General features: G+C 41.6%; 1 protein-coding gene across 9 annotated transcripts in view; it reads right to left on the bottom strand.

The window, feature by feature from the left end:
* ABCC9 (ATP binding cassette subfamily C member 9) overlaps nt 1–12712 on the bottom strand; it is a 74127-nt gene that overhangs the window by 7296 nt on the left and 54119 nt on the right. For all 9 annotated transcript variants that reach the window (XM_037389616.1, XM_037389621.1, XM_037389624.1 and 6 more), the window contains 6 exons: nt 10147–10239; nt 7362–7464; nt 4865–4966; nt 1914–2034; nt 794–924; nt 130–208 (listed from right to left, as the gene is read on the bottom strand). In XM_037389616.1, the coding sequence (XP_037245513.1) occupies nt 130–208; nt 794–924; nt 1914–2034; nt 4865–4966; nt 7362–7464; nt 10147–10239 (629 nt within the window). The remainder of the gene's footprint in view (nt 1–129; nt 209–793; nt 925–1913; nt 2035–4864; nt 4967–7361; nt 7465–10146; nt 10240–12712) is intronic.

Here is a 12712-nt window from a genome sequence, read left to right as displayed (position 1 = left end):
CTGATTCTAATCAAGTATCTTCTGAGCCAGAGAGCCAGGATAGAAACTATCAAAAAGTCTCCTCACTTCTTCTGAAGAAATAAGGGGGTAGCAGGTCAGGAGTGACAACACACTCCAGTGAAAACTAACCATCAAATATGTCCACCATTCTGAAGAATGCCAAAGACAGGGATGACTTGCCGCTGCCAGTACGACCACAGATCCCAACCTGCAAAAGAATGCAAGATGTTACTTACAGAGGGAAGCTGTAAATCAGACTTGAAGTCCTTTTGGGAAAGCTGGACTGGATGGCCCTGCTGGTGAATAGAAAGTCTCTTCCAAATGGCCAGTGGCAGACACCAGTGAAAAAACAAAATAGCACAGCAAGCACACTCCTCTTTTCTGCTTCTTAGCATCATAAGGACTTGTCCCAGGAACATTTTTGAAGCTTCACCATTTTAACCTGGAGTCCAATGACACTGTATACTGAAATGTGAGATACTGCATTTTTACTCGTTTCCAGTCTGGTGTTCATCTACTCTCATCTGGCCACCTAGGCTCACTCTATGCAAGAGAGATGGGCTTGGAAAGAAGTGGGACTCTCAGAAGGAAAACTGATCCCATCCAAGAATAAGATGTCATCAGTGTAAGTTTCTTGACCCTTGCTCAGGGAGCTCAGAGAAGACCACCAGTGTATACAGCTTTCACTGCAAGTTATTGTTATTCTTGCTCTTCTGCCACCTTAGAAAGGAAAACACAATATGGAAGGATCTGCTCCAGTATGGGGATGATAGGCAATTGCTTGGCACGATACCTTTTGTCCTGGTTTGATGTATGCCTTAACATGCTTAAGAACAGGCTTCAGGTTGTTTTCATATCGAACACACAAATTTTCAATCTTGATTTCCCCCTCCTGAGGCCAGTCTTTGGGGACTTGAGAGGGATCTGAAAGAGTCAGAGAAAACCCCCGCAAATCAATGCTATCAGAGAGCCACCCTTTCTGACATTCCCCTTTCCCCATCTCTCCTGCTTGGACACCCTCCCTTGAAGCCACTTGAGAAATGGAGTCCCAGTTCCCTGCCAAGGGAGGCTGGGAACTGCCTGGCAGGCACATTAGCACTTAGCTTCCAGATCTCAACACATGAGAAGAGGGCAGAAGCTAAAGTGGCTCTTGGCAATGAAACAGGGAGAAGCCAAATGAGCAGAGAAAAATGTAGTGTCAGCGTAGTGTTAACATGTTCCTCGGCCAGTAACCGGCACAGGAAGGGCAGTGCAAGGAAGGATGTTGTTACTGCCATACAACATGAGCTGTTGACATTATCACAGCTCGTATTTCATCCTGATTTGCAAATGCGCAGCCAGGTTTTGCCTCCAGACTAAGGGGTTTGGCTTTCCAGGAAAGCTTGCTGACCTGCGAGCCTTTTTGGTCTTGCACTTCAAGCACTTCTAAAATATCAACCAAAGTCAATTTGAAATATGTGGAGTACAAACACAACGTGCTGTTCAGGGAAGAGTTGCTGATGTCTGACTGCCAAGGAGACCCTGTCTGTAGTCCCCATTTGCTGTAAACATCAGAGATTTTGAAGCACGTGACTGATGGCGCATTTCTAATTTTTATCACTTTTTTTTTTTTTTTCTAAATAGCTATATGTATGTTTTGTTCATCCCATTTATAACTGCTCTGCTCTTCTCTGAGTGTACCACAGGGCCATGCTCTGTCTCCCTGGCATTTGGTAGGGTTTTTTTCCTATGTTAACTAGCATGGGCTACACATCTCAGCTGCTTTTGGCTATCCTTGCCACTCAGATCACTGGGAGTTCCTACATGCCAATGAGAACAGATTTTGGCCAGAGAGGCTTACATATTTTGCATGATCAAGCCTACTGTGCTTTCACATTACCACATTAAACCCCCAAAAGATTAGAGTGCAATACCCAAGTAGCCATCATAGTTCTCCGACTCCATGTTCAGGAAGCTGTGTACTTTTTTTACTGCACCCATCTGCACCTCCAGATCAGCCAGATTCCTCACGACCCAGTTCAAATAGTTGGTTATCTGCATCACAAAATGAAAACAAGGATAGGGTTCAGCCTTCTCTCGGTTCACCTACCTGTTTGTGAATAAAGGTTGGATAAATCTGTAAAAGCCTTTGGCCTGACTCAGTCAAGTGGGTCTCTTATTGATGTTACAACAGTTCAGGACTCGGTGCAACAGCATCAGTTATGTAATAAGCCAGCTGTACTCCAACACAAACAACCCTGACACAGTAATTTTGTGCTTCGTAGTCTCATCCTTGTTTTTTGAAGTAGAACTACGGAAAGGTTGTACCTACAGTCTGAAGATGTGACTGATAAAAGGACTCTCTCATTCTCAGCATTGAGTAATCAGTACTGAAAGCCATCTTCTTTAAGCATACAAACACAGAAAAAAAATTGGAAGCGGTGTTTGGAAATAGTACATTTTCTAATCTTTCAAAAACTGCAACCAAGGATTAAAAAAGTTCACTATTTTCAAATATATTTAAAAGATCTGATGGGCATTTAATTTTTGTTTCTGTCTGTGAACATTTAGATAATTAATTTCTCTCCATGGAAAATGTGAGGGTTTGTTAGGGTAGAAATATATGAGAAAAAAAATGTATAATCAGCTCAGTGGTATTTCCTTCTTGGTTTTTATTCCAATTTGTAATGAAAAGGACTTGATCAATAATAAAGTTATTACTTGTAGCAGGTAATAATTGATAATTAGTTGGCTAACAATAGCCAGTATCTTAGACAAACTGATCTCTAGTCAGGACTGACTATTTGAGGCTGAAAATTCTAAAGCAATTTCCTAAACATTTCATAAAAGTACCAGTCTGTATGTAGGTGGTCATATAAAAAAGAAAAATTGATCTTATTAAGAACAGTTGATTGCCAAGCACCTTTAAAAATTGAGGTGCTTTACATACCTGAATAAAGGCTGAGAAACTTAACACAGTGACAACATCCTATACACAAACATGTTCAGAGAAAGGTGTTGCCATTTCTTTGTGGGAGGTTGCTGAATCTGCTAGATAATATTTTTATTACAAATAAATAACCCAGCCCCACTTTTTTTCCACTAACCCAATACTGATGCAGTAGGTGTGCAGTAAATAATTTTCACTGAGATTCAGCAATAACATTTCCTGTCAGTTTAGAGCATTTAGTTGCTTGCGTTATCCTTAACATAGAATTACTTGAGGGGCTATTATTTCCTCTGTTGCTCAGAAAACCGCTCGTTCGTTGTCCAGCCTTTGAGTCAGGAGGTTATGGAAATGGGAATGGGTATGTTAGCAGATAAGCAAAACACTGCAGAACTGCTGCTTGCGGAGCAGCAGACTGCAATCGTAGATCTTGCAGATTTGATGACACAGCCTGGCATCCAAAAGGCTCTAGCCATTATTTCAACCTTAATCACGGTTGTGCAAGGGAGTTGGCAGTGTTTATACAAGGGGAGAGAATAAGCTTATGGATGTCTACTGTAAACACAATGTTGGTACAAACAGTTTGCTCTCATCCAGGTCCAAACATCAGCTCTCTTTCAGCTTCAAAGAGAAATGACACAAAAACCTATGTCAGGGGACACAGGCAGTGGTCCAACTGCCTTCAAAATTTAATCAGTATTATTGTGGGGCAGGAGACAGGCAGGTAATCACTTGTGAATACTGCAATTTTCCCTCTGCTATGCCAGACTTCAACCCATGGCTAATTTACATGAGTGATCTGTTTGCAAATATAGACTAAATATAAAGAAGCCAAAGACTATGCAGACACCCTGATGCTTCCAGATCTCTGCTAATGAAGCAGGATTACCAGGAATGTTTTCAGAGTGAAGCTGAAGCAGTGGGACTGATTCTCAGCTGCTGACAGATTCTCACACTGCTGCAACAGCAGCACAAAGGGGATATAAGGCCACGCTAAGGCAGCTGCTGAGAACTTTCTGTTGTAACCATGGGCTCACCAGCATTTACACGCAAAGCCAAATCTCAGTGTTAGACTCATACCCATATCCCTCCCTCATACCAGCACCATAAAGCAGCTAGAATTTTGCCGTGCCAGCCATGATTTCAAAAATTCTTCCTGCCGCTATCCTCACCCTGCTTTTGACCCCATTCTTGTGGTTAATTCAGATCTTTCTACTCTCTGTGGTGATCGTACTCTGTGCTCATGATGTACTTTCAACCTTTCTTATTGCCTAGTACGCTAAACCACTGTTCCTTCTCCATGACTCAGATCAAATAGCTCAGTGCTAATGATAGCGTCAAAATGATCCAGCTAGCATGCCACCAAAACCTTGTCATTCCTAATCCCATCTCCTCTGCTTTCCTACTGCTACCTGTAGTGATGAACCATGCCTACCAGCCCCAAAGGTCCCAATCCCCAAATCCATTCAGAATTGCATGGACAATATCGGGCATCTGAGCAGCTTCCTCCAAAGGCAGAACTGGTATTTCTGGTCCTTCAGCAATTATTTTATTTGGCCTTTGGTTAAAGATTACCCAGGTTATGACAGTCTGTGGAATAGTATTTTCTGACAGGTTTTGCCATACACAGGCAGAACCAACACTAAGTTGTGCAAAACAGAGTGCACAGCAGGTCCTCTTACGCACTTTTAATTTTCCTGCTCTGCTTGGGAGCACGCAGGGCCTGGGAATTGTTGTGTTTTTCTAATTGGCTCATAAAACCTGAAGCAAGTCCAAGTTGTCCTGAACTTTCTCAGCTTTGGCTTGAATCCATTATTTGCAAGATCGTTTTTTTCAAGATTAAGAAAGCTGGAAGATAACCATGTATATGTATTTTTTAGAATATTATAAAACTAATACATTGGTCTGAAAGTTCTTATGCATTGCCTCGGTACATACCGTCAGAGCGTACAGGAGACCCAGCCCCACAAACCCTGAGTGAGGCCCTTCGGTGATGGAAGTGACAGCCGCAGTCAGAACAATACAAGCACCGAGGTAATCCTGTAATGAGAAAGAGGGGAAAAGAAAGATTCTAGGTAACATTGAAATGCAGCAACAAGAAAATCGACTTAATTGTAGAGGAGGTTCACTTTACTGAGGATTATTTCTAACAACTACACCTAGTCCTTAATTCTGGTTTGTTTTTCCTGGAAAAGGTCAGGGGTTATGGTGCCCAACCTGAAACACTCTAAAGGAATTTGCTCAACACAAGTGAAACAGGCCAGTATTTTCTACAAATCCATTTGGGCTAGGGTATCTGGTAGTGGCCAACCCAAAAAAGAGCGGGTATCAAAAAATCTAATGAGCACACAAACAAAAATTCAAATAATAAGAATGGCATAACAATGACACCTCTAATTCCTAACACTAAAACAAATCAATTTCACTCTCTCCATTCTCCTTCAAGTCTTGTCAAGCATGGGTTTGCCTCCCTAAAAAAGAGGAGTATCAGTGACTTCCAAAGTCCATGAAGAATTTTGGTAGAATTTATACAGAATTTATATAGAATTCATGCACATGTTTTTCTGGCACAAGTGGGCAGACTGACATACTGTGTCTACATCATGCAATGGGACACTGTGCGTGGTGAAGGCATCCCTATGCCTGCTATACACTCACAGCCTGCAGTGAAACACCATGCGGGTGTTGGCAGTGTGGACTCTGAAAGCAGCACAGCTGTGTAGTTATGGTGCTGCAAATGGGCTACTATGCCTTGCTCCTGCCACAGCACTTTGAGTTTCAGAGTGGTTCCGTGGTAGGTACCTGAAGGATCTCAGCTCTGTTGCATGGTGATGACGTGCTTTACAGAAACTGCAGTGTAGGCTGTATTAGAAAGATCTGACTTCTCACAAGCTTTGCAGGAGCTTGAACCCATCCTCTTGATTGGTACCTCAGTTTTGTAGTGAATGCCACATGTGATCTCATGTAGTTGTCAAGGTGTCTGATTCATGAGACTGCTGGTATTCCCACTCTCCCACTGCTCCCTGCATTATATTTATTTTGGATTACAGAGTTAGCATTTTCCATGCATTTTTTTCCTTCTGTCTGATAATATCCTGCCTGGAATCTGTCCGAAGATTTGAAATGAGGGCTGCCTGGTTCATCTGTCTGCAAAAAGTGTTGATGAGCAGATGACAGACTCAAACTTAACATCTACAGGGAAGTAGATGCACAATGGTCTTGAGTCTCCATCGGCAGCTGGGACAGGATTTCAAAGTTGCTATTAAATCCTACAAACTTTTGAGTGATCTTAGTACCACTGTGCCATTAGGCAGAGCTAAATGAACCATCCCTTGGCAAGACCACATTATTTCTAATGCTATGATGAAGCGACGCATATTCTTGGATCAAATTAATTCCGCGTGTAAACAAGTCTAAGACTGTGAGACATTAACAGGCACTGCCACAGCTTATTCCAGGGCTGGCTGTTGCTCTGTTATTTATCTGTCTTTGATTTGAAAGCAAGTTCATCTGGATCTTGGGTGCTGTAGGAAGCTGAAAGCTTCACGCACATGGGAAAGCTTTGCCATCACAAGAAAGAGAGCACAACTTCGTTGCTCAGCTGGCGTACCAGGAAATGAAGGTGAGGATACAGGCTTTGATGTGAGGATTAATCATGCCTGTTACTATTTGTGTCTAGCAGAATCAGGTCACTGCTCTGTTTATTCACTGCTCCTTCGGTGTCAGATGAATGAGGAAATCACAGTGACTTTACTTGCCTCTTCTTGCCTTGCAGACCAGGACAGTTCCTCATGTGCTGTCCCTGGCGAGTCTCCCCAAAAGCCAGTCTCACTAGCAGCAGCTGCATTGTGCCCTACTGTCAAATGTTTTTCAGCTGGAGTCTAGTTCTGCGATCTTTCATGATACTGAGCAGTAAAATCATAAACACTATGGCCTTACAGCTGCAGTAAGGGCACTGTGAAGGAGGGGTTTAAATTAGAGCTGTAGGATTAAACCTGTTGCTGGGGAGATACCTCAGGGCCTGGAAGCTCAGCGGTGCCTAAAACAGCCCTGGCAGAATGACAACACAGTTCACCAAACTGCTAAAAAGCCATGCTCTGCTCTGAAAGCAGTTCCTGCTGCTGCAGGTCGGCAGAGGCTGCACAGTAGTAGAGCAAGCCTTATTTCAAGTTATGTAAATGTTTGCTCTTGCACTCTCTTCAGATGCTAGACATCACAACAGCAAAAGATGAGGGAGACTAGTATTTTCTCACTCCTGGCCAAAAAAGCTGAAAAAACCCTATGGGTTTAACATAAACAATCCCGATCTATTTTAAGGAACAGTGTGTATAATCTCATCCCAAGATTAATTCTTGTTACTCTCTTCTCTGCATCAGGCAAGTCTCTGTTTGCTTCCAAGGTTTCAAAACCATGGCTGGGATGAAACTGAACGTACCGTCCTGACCTCTAGCCATCTGTTGGCAGCTGACAGAAATAAGTAGGCAATGTTGTTCGTGTCTGTTAGTTCCAGCATACGTTGTTTAAATCTGGCTTCGTGCCTGCCAAGAGCAAAGTTGTTACATTACAACACATTACACACTCATACACAAAAGGATGAAGCATTAAACTCCTCTCTCCCTCCTCTGCTCCCAAACCAAAACTTTTTGCCCTTCTGCTTTTGCCAAACTTTGGGTTAAAGACTCTTCCCTATGGACCTGTACCGGCTGCCAGGGCTTTCCTTAACCAGGCAGAGCTACACATACTATGGCGAGGCATTTGTTGGACAAACAGTTATATTGGACTAGATTTTGGATCAGAGCCTGTCCTCTCAAAGAGACTGAAATGCCAGGGTGCTAGGGACAGGTTTTACTTCCCAGAGCACATCTGCTTTTACAGCTGTGGACAGTGGCTGCTGCTGCTTTTCGCTCCTCTCACAAGTGAGTGCTGCCATGGCCCCCTGTTTCTTCCTCATAAACCACTGGCAAGAGCAGAGGGCTCACCTGTCAGCTTAAAATCTGAGTTCAGAAGGTACCCAGCCAGCTGCAGGAGTCTTCAACAAGTTTCAACTAATGCAGACTGTAGATCGATCAGCAGATCAATACCTGTCACATACTCAGCCTAGTTGTTTTCTCAGCCAGTCACACATTACCTAAGCAACTCGAAAAACTACAGTGAGGGAGAGCTATAGATCATTTCTGCATTAGAAAAATGAGCAGTGCTACCTCCACTGTCACTTGTTTCTCTCTCCCCCATGTAATGCCCATAACGTTTACAAACCAGTGCAAGACATCGGCATGCCTAAGAGCCGAGGTACATTTTGGGAGGGGAGGGGGAAATCCCTGCTGGTGTAAGTGTATTACATTCATGCACCTTGCCTACTTTGGGTATGGGCTGTGGTCAGAGGCTGTTTCATGTTCTACTGTCTGTTAAATACCCTCACTTGAGTAAACTAGCTGAACTTTATTCAGCAGCTTAGCATCTGTTTTATCATGGCAAGCTCTTCCATTTCAAAGTCTCAGGGTCCTGCTGTGAAGCACCTGTAACCCCTGTTCTGCCAGAAACTTCTTTCTTTTTTTGGTTTGTTTTGCCTTTTCCCACTGATACTTCATTTCCCTCTGCACAGCTTGTAAACATGGCAAGTAACCTCCCCAAAACAGCAACTGGTAACAGTAATGACACGGGGAGGAGCAAAGATGCACTGACTATTCTGCTCGTCTCCCTTTCTGGCAGCAAAACTCCTGTTTTCCTAATGGAAAATCTGACATGCTCAATCTGTATCTTTTCATCTACTTCCAGCTCATCTTCTGGACAGTTTTAGACTTTTATCCTGTCAGATGACAAACAGTAAAGGTCACCGAAATTGCTTCCTAATTCAACTGTACTACTTTGTGGTAAGTTATGTGAGGAGCTGCTCTATTTATCCTGGAACACGCTGAACTCAAGCTGCAGAGAATAACAGGACTATTAGCAAGTAAGAGCTTGCTGACAAAAACTGCTGGAGACTTCAGGTTTGGTTGACAGTGAAGCACAGAGAAATGAAATGGCTTTAATTAGCACCAGAGATCCTAGAAAACTCAAGTGATGGTAACAATGCATAGTCCTTCCTAAGGGCTGCCTTCTGCTTTCTGCCATCCAAGCCCACACTGACTTTCTGTAAGGTAAAGAAGAGTCGATCAACTCCCAAGAAGTGCTAAGATCCTTCACCTTTCTCAGGAGATAACATGATGAAAGGCTACTCTGAACCTCTCAAGAAGCACGCAGCACACATCAGCATCAGCACTTAATGATGACTTACTGTTTCAATATGTCATTCTGGTTGATAAAGCTTGTTAAAACATTTGTTGTTGACCACTGGCTCACATCCCTTCCACACAGCAATGTCTTTGCTTGTCCTGCCACAGTCCTGACTGAAGCACTCTGTACTAACAGCTTAGGTTTGAAAGCTAGCTTGAAGTGATGGAACAGTTTCAAGCTGATCAAATAGGTGTGTAAATAGCATTGCAGTGAGATCTGCACTGGTTCGAAATCCTACATTGTGCAGAATGAGTGCAAGTTGTGCTTATTGGGGAGCAACATCAAGCTGCACTTTGATAGTCATGCTAGATATAATGTAGCGAATATACGAGAAGAATTTGGTCTATATTTCGTTCGTAAGTAGAGAAAACAATGGAAAGCATGGAAAGTTGGAAAAATTCTCTGAATCTTCTGGAATGTATTTTTCAGTTTTGATTGACAAAGCTAATTTTTACAATATTAAGATCAAGTTCCATTCTGCTGTAGTTTTCTCACAAAGTCTCTCTAGTTGCACACCCACTTTCAGCTGGAGAGTGCTACAATGATGTTCCCTGCCTGCGGAGTGGGATAAATACAGAAATGTTTCAGGGGCACCTGGATAGCACAGCCTGTAGGATATAGCAGGGGGGCTGGAGGAGTGGTACCTGTGCCTGCCAGGTAAGGCATGGTTAAACTAGACACCATGAATGTTGAAATATCATATCCTAAAAAAGTCATCATCTTTAATTCAGCAAAGAACCAATGCAGATAAATTAGTATGTCGCTGAAAATATGCACAAGTGTTTAGAGGGAGGGCAAAGGAACAGGAAAACAAAATCTCTTCCCTTTTTTGAGATGGCTTAATTAAAATCCACCAAATCCAACAATTTGCCCTCAGACATGCTCCTAGCAAGCTGCATAGGCCAGACCAAAACCCAGGCCTCCCTCTCATCATTTGTTTTACTGACCTGAATGCTCTAATGGTGGTGAGACCCTCAGCTGTCTCAGAGAAGTGACAGAGTAAAGGCAGCTGGGTGCTGTCATCAAGTTCCTGGAGATCCCTGGCAATACAAAAAACAACAGCCAGCCATTACAATGTGAACACCTCTGTCTGTAGAAATTATACCGCATAACAGACAAGAATAGGCATTTTACATATTGCACATATTCTTTTCAGGATCATGCAAAACAGTATTTCTATAGTATAGAAAAACTGCAGCATGAGGATATCACATTTCTCTCTGGCCATAGGAGCCTCTGAATCATCTCCCAGCCACCTCCGTGTTCTAGCGTTTGGTCACAACTAAGCTGCTCTTTGTCCCACAGTGATAATGACACGATAATGTCTGTTCTGCATAAAAATCTGCTGTCCGTTTTAGCCAGATCCTAATTACCTTTTATTCTCAAACATTCAAGTTTATTAATATAATTAATATAATTAAGTGCAGAATAGTTGATTTTAGGCTTTATATATGTTATTTGTGGCTTTTACATCAGGTATAAAACAGAGTTTGCTTATCTGCAAGTTTATCTGTTTTATTGCAACTGTATCAGCTGCAAAGGGGGCCTTTCCACACAAACCTTGCCTCATTTACAGTATCTGTAAGTACCACAACGTGCTGAATGTAAAATATGAGAGACTACTCCAGACCTTCTATTTGTAGTGCTAACGCTACCACATGGGTTGAAATAGAGACAGCACTGACAGAGAAATAATATGAATGATAAATTTCCTCAATTATTCAGCAATGGTATTTTCAAGACCTGCATGGAGCAATGATAAAAGTCTAAAAAGTTCCAGTCTCCTGAAACAGGAATGTTTTCCAAACCATAGAGACAAATACATCTTTCTGTAATGCTCTGCATAGCAGCCAGTTGTATAAACAGAAGAAAGACCATATCATTAGATAATCAAACTCTTTATCAAAATCCTACTGTGCTTGCACACTGTATTAGATAGGTCAGAAGAAATAACTACTCCATGATGCTGAATGTTACAGTATACAGAACCAAATTTGCTGCTTATGTTTTGATGATAAATATGCTATCATTCAAATTTATGATGGAAAATACACACTAGTTTTTGAGAGATGTAATGGAAAATACAACAAAGATTCAAAGCGCTGCAAGAAATACTGTAAATATTTGCATTTCTAAAAATTAGTGAAGCTTATATGCCTGGGAAGTACTGCATGCAAGTAAGTTATAAATACTGGCTGAAGCTATTCCTTCATCCTATGTTTCCCAGGACTGTTTTTTCTAGAAATTAATTGTATTTATGAATTTCTATTGTGAACTGAAAGAACACAAGTCAACCCTAAATGCCCCACAAGTGTTTTTAAAAAGTTTAATTTAAATAGATATAAAAAACCCCACCCACTTGCTGGTACAGATTTTCCCAGAAAACTGTAAAAGAATAAAATGGATGAGGTAGTTATGGACTTGCAGAGCCAATGGGTCCGTGTGTGTGTGCTGACTTACAGGGATTATCAACCTCTTGCTAGCTTGCGTGGTACGGCTATTGGTACAGCATGTGGGAAAACCAGGTTTGGAGATGGATAGAGACATCACTTTCACATATAAAATACAGAGAGAAACTGTAGTATTTCCCTCGTATCTAATACATCAGATTTTGCCTACTCTTGTGTATTTTAAGTAAGAAGTTTAAACAGTGTGTGCTGCTATGTGTAGCAAGATAGGGTGACACTCAGAAGACCACAGGGGATTTAAGAATGAAACCCAGGTCTCCTGATTCCTCAGCCACCTTGAGACCTTGTGTACTGCCACGTACAGCTTTCATTTGGAAACCTGGTGGGGAAAGAAGGTTTCTGAAAAATCTCAGAGAATTTAAGCAAATTATTGCAGAATTGAACATTTTTATTTTGTTAATTCTGATTATAGTTTTCTTATGAATAAACCTCCTTGGAAATTCTGAGGAAAGCTGATGAAAAGTAGGGTAAAGTGAAGCTAAATTATTGATATGTCACTCTGTGCCCCTCCTGCTCCATTGATTTAAAGGGAATAATGGACACAATTCTTTCTCAGAATACCTAGACAAAAGTATTAGCCATGAAGTTAACTGTACGCTCAGTTGAAAATCACCATGCCCCTTCACTGGATGCTACAAAAGAGGAGTTAATGCTTTACCATGTGCCTACTGCAAAGACAAGAGTGAGAAGTGACAGCTGCTAACAATGAGAGGTTGTTTTGGTCTCCCTGCAAGTCAACAGGCACCTTGATGGGTATTTTTAAATATCAGAAAATGGAGTAAATCCAGCCAGAAATCTAACTGATAAAAAAAAAAGAAGCATGACTGATTGAATTTAAGAAAAACTTTGAATGGCTTGCTTAAGACATTTTATTAAATTATATAATGAATTTAGCACTAGAAACATGACTCTAGAGAAAGCATGATACTTTTTGTTGAAAAATTGCTCTCTCTAACCAGGCAAACCATTCTGAATATGAAATATTGGAAATTATTTTCTGTGGAGTTTTTTTCCTAATATCAAGAAAAAGCCATGACTGATGTTA

This window comes from Falco rusticolus, chromosome 5 (genome assembly GCF_015220075.1).
Source record: "Falco rusticolus isolate bFalRus1 chromosome 5, bFalRus1.pri, whole genome shotgun sequence".
Taxonomy (NCBI): Eukaryota; Metazoa; Chordata; class Aves; order Falconiformes; family Falconidae; genus Falco; species Falco rusticolus.
Note: the sequence above shows the minus strand (reverse complement) of the source record. Positions and strands in the feature narration are given on the sequence as shown.